Raw genomic sequence first — 14,409 nt, forward strand, 5'->3', positions numbered from 1 at the left:
AAATAAAAACAAGCTATACACCGACAGCTCCCTCTCACCCGGTCTTGTACCACCCGTCTTTAGAGATGCACTCGTCTGTTTTGGCCTGGTCCCCCCAGTACTCCAGCATCACGCAGTACCCTCGGATCATGAGCTCCCCCGTCTCCCCCAGCGGCATCACCTGGCCTGTGGTAGGGTTCACCACTTTAGCCTGTGGAGCATACCATTATATGTTAGTTATTTAATACACAAAGGAATTATGGTATGACAATCCATGTGTAGTGACGCATATCATTTTTATATATGTACATACACTGAGTTTCTACCTTTTTAGAAACAACTTTCTTTGCTTCCAGAACATCCTGAATTATTTTTGGCATTGATTTGAGCTTTAAATAATTATTCTCGACTTTGTTACTTAAGATTTGTCTGCAGCAAATCTTTTGCTTTACACCACATCTAGAGTTTTCTTCTTTGTCTAAGCTCTTGAGAATAATGTGTGAAAATAGAAGGGGTTCAGACATTTCTGAGTAACTCAAACATCAACTATCACTTAGACCACATTTTTTCCACAGTTCTGCTACATGACAAGTACTCAGAACTTTACACAAGTTAATCCAACAATATCACAGTGTAGTGGTTACAAGTTAAGTCCTATGTAACATTCAAGACTTCACTTCAGTAAATGTACAAATGTTGTAACAAAATGTACTTCAAATATGAAAGTACTTGTCGGGTGGTAAAGGCCCTTTTTAGAGAGTTTGTATTATAATACGAAAATCTAATTATTTTAATATTACAACTGAGGCTTTAACACAAACAGCTTTTGGATGTTACAGCTGACGGAGTACATTTGACCTACTTTATGTAATGTTGGAGAGTTTGTCATATTTTTATAAATGTGTTAGTTTGTTGTTAAGATTTGAATCTATGAAGTAACTGAAGTTGTTGAACAATTGTATTGAGTTAGACTCTTCTGAGTTGTTGTGGAAAGAAGTAACATAATATGGAAAATACTCAAGCAAAAAACCTCAAAACCTAATTTGACTGGTACTGTAATAATGTATTTTGTACATGATGTCTGACGTACCTCTAAGTGGTCGAGGATGCAGCCGACGGTCTCAGACTTCCTCTCCATGTTGTCTGTCGGGAACGCGCAGAACGTGACAGGGCTGTTCTCTGTGGTGCCGTATCCAATCTGTCAATCACAAAAAAAGAATAACAATATTAATAACTTTGTTTACATGGCTCCTTTTATACACAAAACACAGTTCAAACGGCTCAACAGTGATGCATTAAAACCAAAACACAATAGCACACAAAGATATAATAAAAGATCCAATGAAAAGGCAGACAAATAAAAATAGTTCTTCCTTTAATTTCTAAAATGTCTTCAGTGCTTGCATATTTTATCATGTTGTACAGTACACGGTTTCAAAAATAAATCATAAAGCCACGCAGGATCAATAAACAACCAAGTGTCTGGCATGTGTTCCTAAAGCACTACTCAAATGATTAATCGCCTTACAAAATGGTTACAGATATCTTTTGACCATCACCATATTTACTGAAATTCCTTACTTAAATGAGACTTTCTGCTTGTCCTTTACATTATTAAAAAGGAAATGATTGAGCTTTTTCCAGAGAGATGTGTTGCTGTGCTCAGAGAGGGATTGTAGACAGGACCTGCAGGGCATTTTAGAAGCGGAGAACTTTACCTGGAAAATCTGGGAGGAGATGATATTCCCATTAAAATGTTAGATTTGTTAAGTAAACTCTAGATTCCTTATCCTGTATGGGTCCATCCATCTTATAAATGCAGGACCTGAATCTGACCCGAAAAGTTTCCAAAGTCCTGCTGCAATTGCTATAATTGAAGTGACTCAATCCTTTGAAACCTGTGATCACCTTAAAGGAATACACCTTCAAAATGATTGTTTTTATATAAACCAGTCGTGTGTTAGAAATCTTAAAGACAACTTGTCTCCACAGTGAGCAAAGAATCCAAAAAGAAAGAGAGGTTTTGTTGAATTAAAGTAAATCAGGTTGGTTTAAAGGGGCCCTATTATGGTTTTGATTTGTCCCTTTCCTGTAGTGGGTTATATAGCTTTTAGTGCATGTAAATGGTCTGCAAAGGCTAAAATCCCTGTGTTCCCTCCAGAGGGAGTTTCTCTCCCACACACTCCCCCCCTGCCTGAAACACCTCCATTGGACTCCTTTGTTTACTTCAGTAACATAGTGACATCACTATGTAACACCCACGCTTCTATTGGCTAGCACTCAAACACATTGTACATGTTAGGCTAACAGGGTGACCAACCACAACAGAGCCGGCCAGCTAACCAATCAGAGCAGACTGGGCTCTGGTTTCAGACAGAGGGTGAAAAGAGGTGCTGCGTCACAGGCAGTAGGAGAACAATAAAGAGCTTTTTGAACATTAAAGCATGGAGACATGTCCCAGGAGAGGCACAAAATACTTAGATGAACCTGAAAATGAGCACAATAGGGCCCCTTTAACAAAAGATGTAGTGTACGAGTTGTGTAACAGTTCCATAATGGATTTTTTTAAATATAATTTTGCTGCTATTAAAAGTGGACGCAATTTTTTTTCAATGTTTTTTGATAATTCGCTCATCGTGAAGGAATGCGATAAATAACTAACTTTTCCTCAAGAATTCAAGGTAACAAGGGGTGTGAGTAATTGATACAAAAATAGTCATTTTGGGGGTGAAGTATTCCTTTAACTACTCACAGGTTTGACTGAACGGACCATTACATAATACCGCACTCATTTCAAAAGAAATAATTTGCAGAGGAATGTAAAGTGGCATCTAAAAACTTTCCTTTGTAAGTATCTTTCTGCAATTGTTAGGACCTGAAACAGCATCTCACTGCTGGCCAAGCATCTGGAGACTATTATGGGTTATAAAGCAGCTGCACAGGAGCGGCTCCTTTCCTGCCACCGCAGACTGAAAAACAATAGAGACGTCTGGCACCGCACACATCGAGTCTGACCTGCCACGTTGTGAGACTTTCACCTGTAAACTAACACTAGAAGAGCAGTGTGGTCATGATCCTGGACTCTGGATATGATACATTGAAAAAGGAATATTTACATTTATAAAAATAATAAGTTAATTATGGCAAGGCTCTAACATTTTGAGCTATTTTTTATTATTCCGAGAGTAGCAGACAACAGCTTAATTACTGTACTAAACATTTACAATAATTCAGACTTTTTTGCATGAATAAAAATGGTGTTCTTGAGGTAGCGTGCATGTTCTAAAGCCTCTTTGCAACGTATTCGAGAAGCAAGTAAATTCATGTAAAAAAACAAAACATGCATTTCTTCTGTAAATATTATTTTATTTTTGTTGAGATCAATTCATTTGAAAACATATTTAAAAATTCGTATGGGCTTTATGGAGACATGGTCTACAAAACGTTTTTAGCAAAAGTATGGCTCAGAGAAGAAAGAGAAACATCTGCCTGTACCAAAGTGTTCCCCGGGCTAGCTGCCCACTAGTGGCTCCTAGTACTACACTCCTGGTACTAGGATGGGTTAAAAGCAGAGAACACATTTCACTGAGTTATTCTATATTGATAAATCTATATTTTTTGACAACTCTCGGACTAAGCATGTGTAATTCTCTCATCATTGATCAGTTTATCATGTGCATCCAGCAGCAAGTCAGTCCTTCCTTCGTGTTTTGCAGAAATGCAGCAGAGAGTGAGCCTGTGTCCGTGTCGTCCTCCTGCTCATTCAGGGTTAAATTCTCACAGACACTTGACTTCCTCTTGCAAACCTCTCACTCCAACACTCTGGCAAGCCCTCCTGTTTTTTTTTTTCCTCAAGTAAATGTTATAAATAGTGCTGTGTGCTCTGTTGACCGGCCATCCTCCTCTCAAAGTGCATCGCCCACCTTCGCTCGGTCCCTCACCTTTTTTCTCCTTCTCTCTGCGTCTGATTCAACACAAACAGCTCTTCTTCTTCAGAGATCTTCTATTGGAGACTTTGCACAGGACCATCAGCTTGTTCTTCTTCTGCTACATGACCGGAAAACATTCTTACTAAATCAGCGAGTTCGTCAGCATGCGTTGTGTGAGCTGGTTGCTGTTTGGGACCTCCATCATGGTCCTGGGCCTCGTTGTGCAGGGAGCCCCGGGCCAGTGCCCAAACCTGTGCCACTGCCACGGGGACCTTCAGCACGTGATCTGTGACAGCGTGGGGCTGAAGAAGATCCCCCGGGTGTCTGAGGTCACCCGCCTGCTGAACCTGCAGAGGAACAGCCTGGGCAGCATCCCCACAGGGGCCTTCACCGACAGCAGGGGCCTTATCTCTCTGCACATGCAGCAATGCCAGCTGAGGGAGATCGGGTCCCAGGCCTTCAAGGGGCTGAAGAAGCTCATCTACCTCTACCTGTCCAACAACCAGATCAGCAGCCTCAAGCCCGGCGCCTTCAATGACCTGACGGAGCTCACCTACCTCTACCTGGATGGGAATCAGATCAGCGACCTCGCCAAGGGCGTCTTCTCCCCCATGATCAACCTCTTCATCCTGCAGCTGGACGACAACCGGCTCCGGGAGCTGCGCCCGGGGACCTTTACGGGGGCCAAAAACCTGCGCTGGCTGCACATGAGCGGGAACGAGCTGACCACGCTGCAGCCAGGCTCTCTGGACGAAGTGGAGAATCTGGCTATATTCCACCTGGAGAGGAACAGGCTGTCCACCTATCCCATCGCGGCGATGAGCAAACTGCGGGTGGTGGAGGAACTGACGCTGGGGAAGAACCCCATGAAGACCATCCCAGACATCGCCTTCCAGAGCTTTGGGCGCTACATGGAGAAGCTACACCTGGACAACATGGGGCTGGAGAAGGTCAGTCTGTGGTTTTACTGGGTATTTACTAGACTAGAGACTATGGTGAGATACTGAGCCTGCCTTATAGATATGTTTTCCTTAGATTGTATATTTAAACATAATAACTTTAAAAGTAATCATCTAGGGAAGTTTCATGGTGATATATTTTAGATAAAAAAACGTTTAAAATCAGTTCATCTCATGAAAAGGTCTCCATGCTTTACTGTAGTGTGTGTCTTCATATTGGTTTATTTGTTTTGGTCTGGCAAACCACTCTCCACCATATTCCATCAGCATATATACATGTATGGGTGCGCCAACGATCCACGCCCCCTTATCTGCAGCCAACAGCATCACACAGTGCCTACATGTGTGTGAATGGATGCTTCTACCATAGACATATTATTACATTATTTTAGAACCTGATATTGTGACTGAAAAGTATGGAATAGTTAGTTTATGTCATCCTGCTTTGTCTCTATTTGGCTGGATAGAAAGTCAGATCTATTGACAAACACTACACTATCGCTCATGAAATTCTGTTTCATGAAACCCATGTTTTAAAGGGTATGATCACATAAAATTGTTGGTGTATAGTCATATAAATCGTTTTGGTTTTATGTCTGACGCTTTCTTCAACAACCTCCATTTTGCTGCTTTACCCTATTTAATAGGATTGAATATCTTTGGGTTTTATGCTGCTAAATGTCATATTTCAAAAATTTAACTTGAACAATCTTTTATATGCAAAAATTATAATTGATTCAGAAAATGTTAAGAATAAATTATAAATAAAATAAAAAAACAGTTCAATTAGATAATAAAAAGGTGTATAAGTAATAAAGAAAACAAGAATACCTAGCAAACATATGCATTAAATCAAACTCTCAATAAACAATAAGTATTTTGCGGGGGAATTTGGGTGAACCGAACCTTTAACTTTTAATACGTACAGTAAGGCGGCTACAAGGCACTTCATAATTGTACTTCCATAAGACACTGAAGCTGATGTTTTCCAAGATATCCAGGATCCATTTTATAGATCCATCTATGGAAAGGCAGTTAGCAATCATTTTCCATAATTTAAAAAAAGTGTGCGTCTTATTCAGTTAAGCTCCAACATTTTATGCGTTCTTCCTTGGCCCATGCTACTTCAAATCGAGCCAGAAGTGTTTTCCGTTATCCTGCTGACAAACAAATCAAACTGCAAAACAACCCTGGTGGAGCATGAACACAAAAATCTGCCACATATTGACGTTTTACTCTTAGCCATGGTTTGAGTTTTTATCACGACATGATGTTCAGATATCAGAAACACGAGACACATGTTTCCAGCCTGTACAACATCCATCTATTCCACCATATCCTACACAGCTTCAGTATGAGCGTACATACAGTACGAGCTCTATGCTATACCACACATTCACAGACATTCCTGAGTGCACATTTGCTTCATGCTTGAGGTTAATCCAATATTTGAGTGTACCTGTGCCACGGTATGGAGTAAAACAACAACCTTCTCACGCTGGGACTGTGTGAGAGCCAGGTGGAAGCAGCAGGAGGCGGAGAGTGGCGCGAGATTAAGACCATTTTCCAGCCAAATGCAGATATTTTTAGAGTTGTTTTGTTTGCTGGACCTCCGCCAAGCATGTCCAAATCTAATTATTACACAAGTGTTATTTTCAGCAAGGTGTGTTCTCTACTTTCAGCGAGAGGGTCTTGTAAACAGGTCAGGAGGGGTGAGAGGAGACAGGTAAATAGAGGCAGGGTGTTCCACAGTGCATGAAGAGGAGTATTTTTAGCTTACCATCGCCCCAGTTGAATGGACAATTGGGCCCTTTGCAAGCCTTCCTGGCAAAGAGGGAGACGACAGAGAGCGAAAACACCCCGGCCATTCTGGAAGTCATCCATCTTCCATTGCTTCAAAATACCAGAGCCTGGGCTGCTCGTTGCTCTCCAGTGGAAATTTACAAACAGCTTCATCTCCTCCAGGCTCGCATAAAAACAACCCTTCAAAGCTCGGCTCCTCTCCCTCTTCCTTCACAAAACTTGACACGCTGAGATGGGTTCACCTCGCACCTCTCTGAAGCTTTTAGCACCCTCGCAGTCTCAGATGCTCATGGAAAAACGCAGGGCAGTGACCGTCAGTGTTTACATAAGTGCTGCAGCAGAAGGAAGGATGAGAGGAGGCTTTCATGCTAGAGAAACAGTGGAGAGATTCCCCAACTCTGCTTTGACTGACACACACAAGGATATGTGTTGGTCTGTGTGAAGCATGTTTATATCAACACTGCATGCACTATAAGCTCAGAACTACAATAGCTTTAAGGAAGGTTTGCATCGATTCATGTACTTTTTTCCAATAAGGACTCTTGTTTTATCCTAAGATCAATGGCCATGCCAGCACCTTGCATGGTAGCTGATTGCTTATACATTGGAATGAGCATATGATAAGATGGTGCTATAACAATTCAGCCAGTCACAAAAAAGAAACTAGAAAACACCATTCAACAGTGTTCAGGTGTTCACCCGGAGTTTCCCCCTCTACCGTTCCAAACAAAAGGAGTTGAATCTCACTCAACTGTCGCTCCCAGCTTCCTTACAGTCAAGATGGCCGCCAAGGAATAGAAAAACTAGATTTAAACACCTCATATTATGTCTAACTTTAGTGAATAAGAACATATCTTGTATATAATATATCTGCAGAAGCTCCCATTCAAAATGACACAAAAGGTTTCTACGCGTGTCTGTTATTAAACCACGGTAAAGGCCAAAATGTAGCCTCCAATAGACAATAAGCAATGCTCGTTTTTTATCCTTTTGCTAATTGTCGATCACTTGCGTCCCCTACCTACCAGTTAAGAGGAGAAAGCAGTTCAGCGATAAATAAAACAGTCAGAAAACCTTTATATTTTTTTTATAATCTACAGAAACCAGAAGAGTTCATTGAGCATACAGTCACTGACTGATGGGCCCTACTGTATGCGAGATAAGCTCTTGGTTAGCACACACACACACACACACACACACACACACACACACACACACACACACACACACACACACACACACACACACACACACACACACACACACACACACACACACACACACACACACACACACACAATAATGCTGGCATGCATGAAGTTTTTGTTTATGTAAGCCAGGCGTAATGGTTTTTGTAATGTCTTTTTCTAGTTCTCTGACGGTGCGTTCACTGGTGTGACTGCAATCAAGACACTGAACCTGGACAACAACAAGCTAAAGTTCCTTCCCAAAAGCCTGAATTTAAGCAGCATCGCCATCACCAACCTGACCCTCACTAACAACCCGTGGGGCTGCACGTGCCAGCTAGCTCCATTGCGGAGGTAAGAGATGCACCTTAAAAACAAGACGATACAGCCTCAGCGGCAGCTCAAACTTAACTCTCTTCTGGTGTCTACTTGCAGGTGGATGGACTCTAGTCGCAATCGTCCAGAGGCAGTGTGTGCATCTCCCCCTCAGCAGAAAGGAAAGCAAGTGATAGACAGCACCTCCTTGAGTGGCTGCAAAGTCAAGTCAAAGAAAAACAAAAAGGGCCGACGTAACTCGCAGTAGTAGAGGTAACTGCCACCTGACACGCCAAGGACACAACTTCATTTCCACATCTTACAAACTGACCTGATCAACTATTTAAAGATAATCAGCAACTCTTTATTATAATTGAATAATCGGTTGAAGTCATTTTGAAGAGAAAAAAAAGGTAAAAACGATCTGATTTCATGAGTACTTTCTGGTTCCCACACTTTTCTATGACATTCGACGGAATAACTTGAGTTTTCGACAGATAATTACATTTTTAGGACGCCATCTTGGGTCCAACATTTGTTTACCATTCCCTAAAATTGAATGGACCCAAATATCTAATCTTGTAACCAAGAAAAAAATCAATGAAAATAGAAGTTGCAGACATAAACTATTGACAATATAAGACTAAAGCCAGAATAAGATTAGTTTAGCATAAGGACTAAAAAAAACCTGGTCACACAGGGAGTTGTGCTTGAACATTTCTTAGCTAAGATCAAATATGGAACATTTATATGAGCGAGCTTTTTTAAAGTTTAAGAGTTTTTTTTCTAAACCTCTTAAACTTGTCTTAAACAAGTTAGGGCAGTTTAGCATTGCTGTCTTCCATGAAACTACCACTAGGAGTCAGCAAAGAGAAATATGTGCAAATCTTACAATGGTACTTTAAAATCAGTATAATTAAAAATAAATACAGTTTTCTTCTATTGTTTTTGAAAACTTCCCTTGGACATATGTGACTGGAGGCACTTGACCTATGAGGTTAAATGAAAGTGAAGTTAAAGGCTGGGAAGTGGCACCCTCACTGATAGCTACTTTTGCCTGAGGTGCAGTTATTTTCCTCTCGTTGAGTGCTTAATCACATGCTGGGATGGTTTGGTGTGAAGGTTTTCCGGTGCGATGCGATTTTGGATCAGACGCTTCCACATGAGGTTTAACTTAGTGTTGGAGTGGGCGGCAGTAGGCTTTGCATGGTGCAGTTTTTTCCCTCCTCTCTCTCTCTATCCACAGAACTGTGTGTCCCGCCCTGTGTCCCCAGCTTAACTTTTCCATGTTGGCCCTGGGGTTCAGTACACAGAGTCCAGGTCATGGGGTCTGTGTTTCATTTGGCTGTCCATTTTGTGTCTTTCCACAGGAGACGCTGAAGAGGAGCCTGTCCAGGTGGCTGGCTACACATGCAACTAAAAGAAATGCTGACTCATTATACTTCAAAGCTGTCCCTCGATTCATCTGCCAAATATTGTCCCTAGTGTAAACACAGACAAAAACATTCCTATTTACCTTTGCTCTCCGTCTGTGGCGCTCACACCGGACAAATTAAGAACTTTATAGAACTGAGACATAACTTTACATGTGTTTTCCTTCATTTATATAAAAGAAGCACACATACAGTAAGAATGAACTAGCAATGTGCAACATCCAGGTTACCAACTAAATAAAAGATGCATTTGTGTATTTGAATGCTACGAAAAGCACTAAAGACAAAAATCTTGTCTTTTATTTCTGGTTCAGAGAACAGGATACATGGTGAAAATGAGAATATTTGAATGCTTGCCTTGAGGATAACTTAAAGTCTTGGTTAGCATGAAACTCAAACTAGATAAGCTAAAAGGAAATGTTCAACATTTTAAGATAGATAGAAGATAAAGGCTTAATCACTGTTTTACAGAGAGTGAGATTAAGCTACAGCTACTGGTTAGCTTAACACAAAGACTGTAAACATTGGGATACAGCTAGCCTAGCTTGTTTGCGATGTGACAAAATACCCCAGCAATACCTGAAAACCTACGTTATCAACATTAACAGATACTTTGGTAAGTTAAAACATTATGAAATGAACTAAACTCTTTATCTTTGATTAATTATTGATATAAAAAATAATGAATCTCCGTTATTTCAACCCGGTCTCATTGCATTTCGTGTTATAGTCACTAAATGAATCTATTGATTCGTGTTCACCAACACGATTTTCGCATTTCTTTCATGTCGCACGAAAAGGGTTAGAAGGAAAAAGAGATTTAAAAAAATACAGATTTCAATATTCTGACACAGAACGATTTTAGAAGCAATGTATTTCTATTGGTAGTATGTCTCGTGCCTGCACCAAATAATAACAAATTAGAAGAAAAAAAAAAAAGAAGAAACACAGATTTCAGTATTCTGAGGCTCTGAGCCCCATTTATTTACCTCGCGGACGGCAAAAAAACTCAGACATTATACAATTTAAAATAAAAGGGATAGGCTTAGGGTAAGATATTGAATAAGAAAATGTTTTTATGAACCACACAGCTTCTGGTATTCCAAGACCCGACCGGACAAAAAGACGTGGTGCAGGCACGAAACATACTACCAATAAAAGACATTGCTTTTAAAATCGTTCTGTGTGAAATGAAAAAAATGAAGAAATCGTGTTGGTGAACACGAATCAATAGATTAAATACATTTCGTGACTATAACATGAAATGCCGTGAGACTGGGTTGGTTATTTTGGCGGTTACCTGTTTTACCCTCGGCTCCACAAAAGATTAGGAGGCAGAGAAATACCTTAGTGTCACTCAAACAGGTATCAACAATTGGTTATCCTCTTTTCTACTTTATGATGTCATTTTTAAACCCACTAACCCATTAACAATACTTTGTAAAAGTGACCAAAAGATAAATAAAAAAGAGATAAAGAATACTTATTTCTTAAAGAGGTTTAAGTGCGAAATATTTGGATAGAATTATAGCGTGAATCACAGGACACAATTATCATATTTTGTCTTTCTCTTATTGCCATTTTCCCTGTATGATGGTTTTGTATTACCCCAAAGAAACTAAAACTGTATATAGTTTGTATTTGGCACGGCTAAGAATGTAGACAACAAAAAGTTAATCCGAAAAGATGATTGCGTTGTGTTATTTTGTGTTTACTATAAAGCAGAAATATAATATATATACTTTACCTTTATTTAAAGTGTAAGAAAAAGTAAATCATTTCTTGCAATATGTTACCGATTATTGCCTTTATGCATTATAGCCTAATGTGTATTCAATATCTTCACAGTTCCTTGACTTTTGGAAGGGTTACCATCCAATAAACCTTTTACAAAATCATGTCTTCTGTTTGTCTTAAATATACACTTCTTTTTAAGATGTCTAACAGGATTTACCTATATTCATACTTTTGCTCAATCTAATGGGCTTTTCTTAATGATTTGTCTCCCCCTAGTGTGTGAAAGCTGAATCGTTTTTGGGAACTTAAACAGAATTTCTGATCACAGTTGTTTTGATTTATATTATCTATAATAACAATTTAAAAACACTATTATTTGTAATAGTTGTACTATTATTTGTAATAGTTGTACTTTTTATTATTTGTAATAGTTGTACTTTTGACTTACTGTAATTTCCTTGATGTTCATCACAGAAAATACCTTCTTCACAAGTTCTCGAGGACAAGGGGAGCCAGCCATGATGCCTACATAACAAATAGAAAAGCATGTTAAATCCACAGCAATCAATTTTTTCAATATTCTCAAACGAATACTAGATATTGGCAGGGAAAAGACAATGAATCCTCAAACGGTCACTTCTTTTGTCCATCCATAGCAGAATATCAGCATTTTGCTTACCTGCCTCAGTGGATGACAAGTCATATTTAGCCAATTCTGGCTGACAAATCATGTCAACATACATGGTGGGGGTGCCGTAGATGAATGTGCACCTGTGAGAACAAATACAAATAAAACACATTTATTTTAGATAATAAATCTAGCATTACAATGAGTTTGTGGCTGTTTTCCTGGCTGATTTCCTCATGTTAAGGAGACACTTTACAAAATGTGCCAACATGCTATGATTTGTTCCTTTCTAATTTATTTCAACATGTTATAAAAACATCATGCTTTATTTTAATATAACATATGTGCTATGCGCTAGAATTTGAAAGTACGCAGCTGAAAAAAATCTGCCTCTTCCTTCAGACTTCCTTATAGAGCCCCTCCTCCAACACACACAAACGCGCACATAACCAATGAGGGCACGAGATAAATTTGTGCACAGATGGAAGGCTGACAGGCAGGTAGGCCATCCAGTTACTTTAGCCGGGTCAGCTAAAATGACTGGATGTTTTTTTATGTATTTATTGTCAAAGCATTTAATGTGTTCATTGCTATCGGGATGTTAAGAGCATTCCATGGAATATAACAAAAAGTGTTTCTGAAGAGAATTACCTACCCCACCTTTAAGTCACATCAAAGTGAATGTAAAGAGAGTCAGTGTGTGAGAACAGAATGCTCTTATCTTTCGCGTTTGATTTAGGTCAAAGGCAAAGTTTGACAATTTGGGAAAAAACGCTTGATTGCCAAGAGTTATAAGGAGATCGATACTCCTCTCATACCTTTTTTTCCTAAATTAGAAGCTCCATCCAGCAGCTGGTGAGCTTAGCACTAACACAGCTGGACAAATACTCAGTGCTTACACAGGGCAGGGGGTCACGGTATATTCTTCCTATATCACTCTTTCAGGCCGATCTTAACAGTACGGCTGCCTTAAATAAAAGTCCACTTCAACAACCATTCATTAGATCAACCTCACACTTGGCGAGTGTATAGCGAAGGACCAAAGGGAGTTTAGTATTCAAATCTACTGGACATTTCTTAGTGCTTTATGTACAAAATGTGTGGTGTATTAAGAGGGGGCCTAACTGTTGCACCACCAAACGGCATGCTTTCTGATACACCCTACAGTACATTCCATTACAGATGAAGAACGAAAGCGCGGATATCAAAAAGGGTCATATTCATCAGTAATTCATTTGACGACAGATGTTAAAGTAAACTGGCATGAAGCATTTACAGTAGCATGTATTGATATGTCTGGTACTCAACATGCCTTTGCAATGAAATAAGCCTGTCACAAGCAGAATAAATGGACAGGATTTAAGGAAGTCCGTTTTGAATCATCGTTTGGCCTTTTGGCTATCACGATTTTTGGAACCAGAAGCTGCACCACTGTAGAGTTCAGTAAAGCCAAATGCTGAACAAGACATTTCTACTCAACTAAAATGTTACAATTAACTTTCATTAAGTGAAAACTAACTGTTAATTGTTAAAGTTCTAAGATGCAAACAAGAAGAGCACCTCTTCCTTACAAATCAGGCCGTTAGCAACATGCTAATTACAAGGTAGTCTGCGATTAATCAAGTGAAAGGTAAGATCATTTTTTAAAACAAAAATCTAACTTTTTTATGCTACAAGTAGAGTCACACCTACTGGCCGTTACAAGAAAGGCAGGTTCAAGGGACTTCATCTTTGGGTTCACTTTTCAGACTTTGAGTTTGCAGCCGAGCCATATTTCAGCACATTTCTGTGAAGGGTCCATCAGCTCATGGTTGTGTTTATATTTTCTCTTGTGAGTGAGAGCGTGGGGAGGGGCTCCTTATTTTCATCTAAAGTACCAGACAGAGAATCAGCACTTTTGAAACAGGGCTGAAACAGAGGGGTTTATGGGATGCTACAATGCATGATCTGTTTGGTGTTTGGAGCCAAGCACTTCAGAGACATGTTTTGTATATATCTGTGAAAAACATTATAATAGGAGACCTTTAAAGCTAGAGTTTGCCTACAAGTGATTCTTGTTGATTCTCTTCTCTTTGTATGACTAAAAAACATGTGATATCTGATCTCCCTCAGGATCCGACACTAATGCATACCAGACTCAGCAGATGTGACCTCAAGCTGGAGCAAACACAAGCTACAGTAAAGCATATTTCTCCAGCCCTCTAACCTTTCAGCATACAGCTTTCCAGATATTTGATTTTCTTTCAAATAAAAAATATATATGCAGATTATTTTTAGTGCACAACTGCTTCTTGCTTGCACTTTGCGGTTGGATAATTTCTAAATGTAAGCCAGAGAAGTCTGAAAACCGGTTCTCACAGCAGTTTTGAGAAAGAAAGGGGATTATTTTAAGCACATGAAATCCTTTGTCACAGGCAGTAACAGGATATTAAAGATCAA

At 39.6% G+C, this 14,409-nt stretch overlaps 2 protein-coding genes across 2 annotated transcripts in view; one reads left to right on the plus strand and one right to left on the minus strand.

The window, feature by feature from the left end:
* Positions 1–14,409, minus strand: part of acsf2 (acyl-CoA synthetase family member 2) — a 29,209-nt gene that overhangs the window by 5,380 nt on the left and 9,420 nt on the right. The window contains exons 9-12 of the mRNA XM_079658154.1: positions 12,022–12,113; positions 11,791–11,867; positions 1,070–1,177; positions 39–190 (exon numbers count right to left, since the gene is read on the minus strand). Coding sequence (XP_079514280.1) covers positions 39–190; positions 1,070–1,177; positions 11,791–11,867; positions 12,022–12,113 — 429 coding nt within the window. The remainder of the gene's footprint in view (positions 1–38; positions 191–1,069; positions 1,178–11,790; positions 11,868–12,021; positions 12,114–14,409) is intronic.
* On the plus strand, positions 3,761–11,500 carry chad (chondroadherin). The gene is made up of 4 exons (XM_079658171.1): positions 3,761–4,858; positions 8,042–8,211; positions 8,293–8,445; positions 9,543–11,500. The coding sequence occupies exons 1-3, from the start codon at positions 4,073–4,075 to the stop codon at positions 8,438–8,440; spliced, it is 1,104 nt and encodes a 367-aa protein (XP_079514297.1). The 5' UTR covers positions 3,761–4,072; the 3' UTR covers positions 8,441–8,445; positions 9,543–11,500.

The sequence above is a fragment of the Notothenia rossii genome (assembly GCF_949606895.1).
Source record: "Notothenia rossii genome assembly, chromosome: 11".
NCBI classification, from domain to species: Eukaryota; Metazoa; Chordata; class Actinopteri; order Perciformes; family Nototheniidae; genus Notothenia; species Notothenia rossii.

Bases quoted from the DNA above. Each gene is read 5' to 3' on its own strand.
- chad (XM_079658171.1), top strand. From the start codon at position 4,073: ATGCGTTGTGTGAGCTGGTTGCTGTTTGGGACCTCCATCATGGTCCTG. The intron at 4,859-8,041 runs GTCAGTCTGTGG...GTCTTTTTCTAG, and splicing joins ACAACATGGGGCTGGAGAAG to TTCTCTGACGGTGCGTTCAC. The intron at 8,212-8,292 runs GTAAGAGATGCA...GTCTACTTGCAG, and splicing joins CAGCTAGCTCCATTGCGGAG to GTGGATGGACTCTAGTCGCA.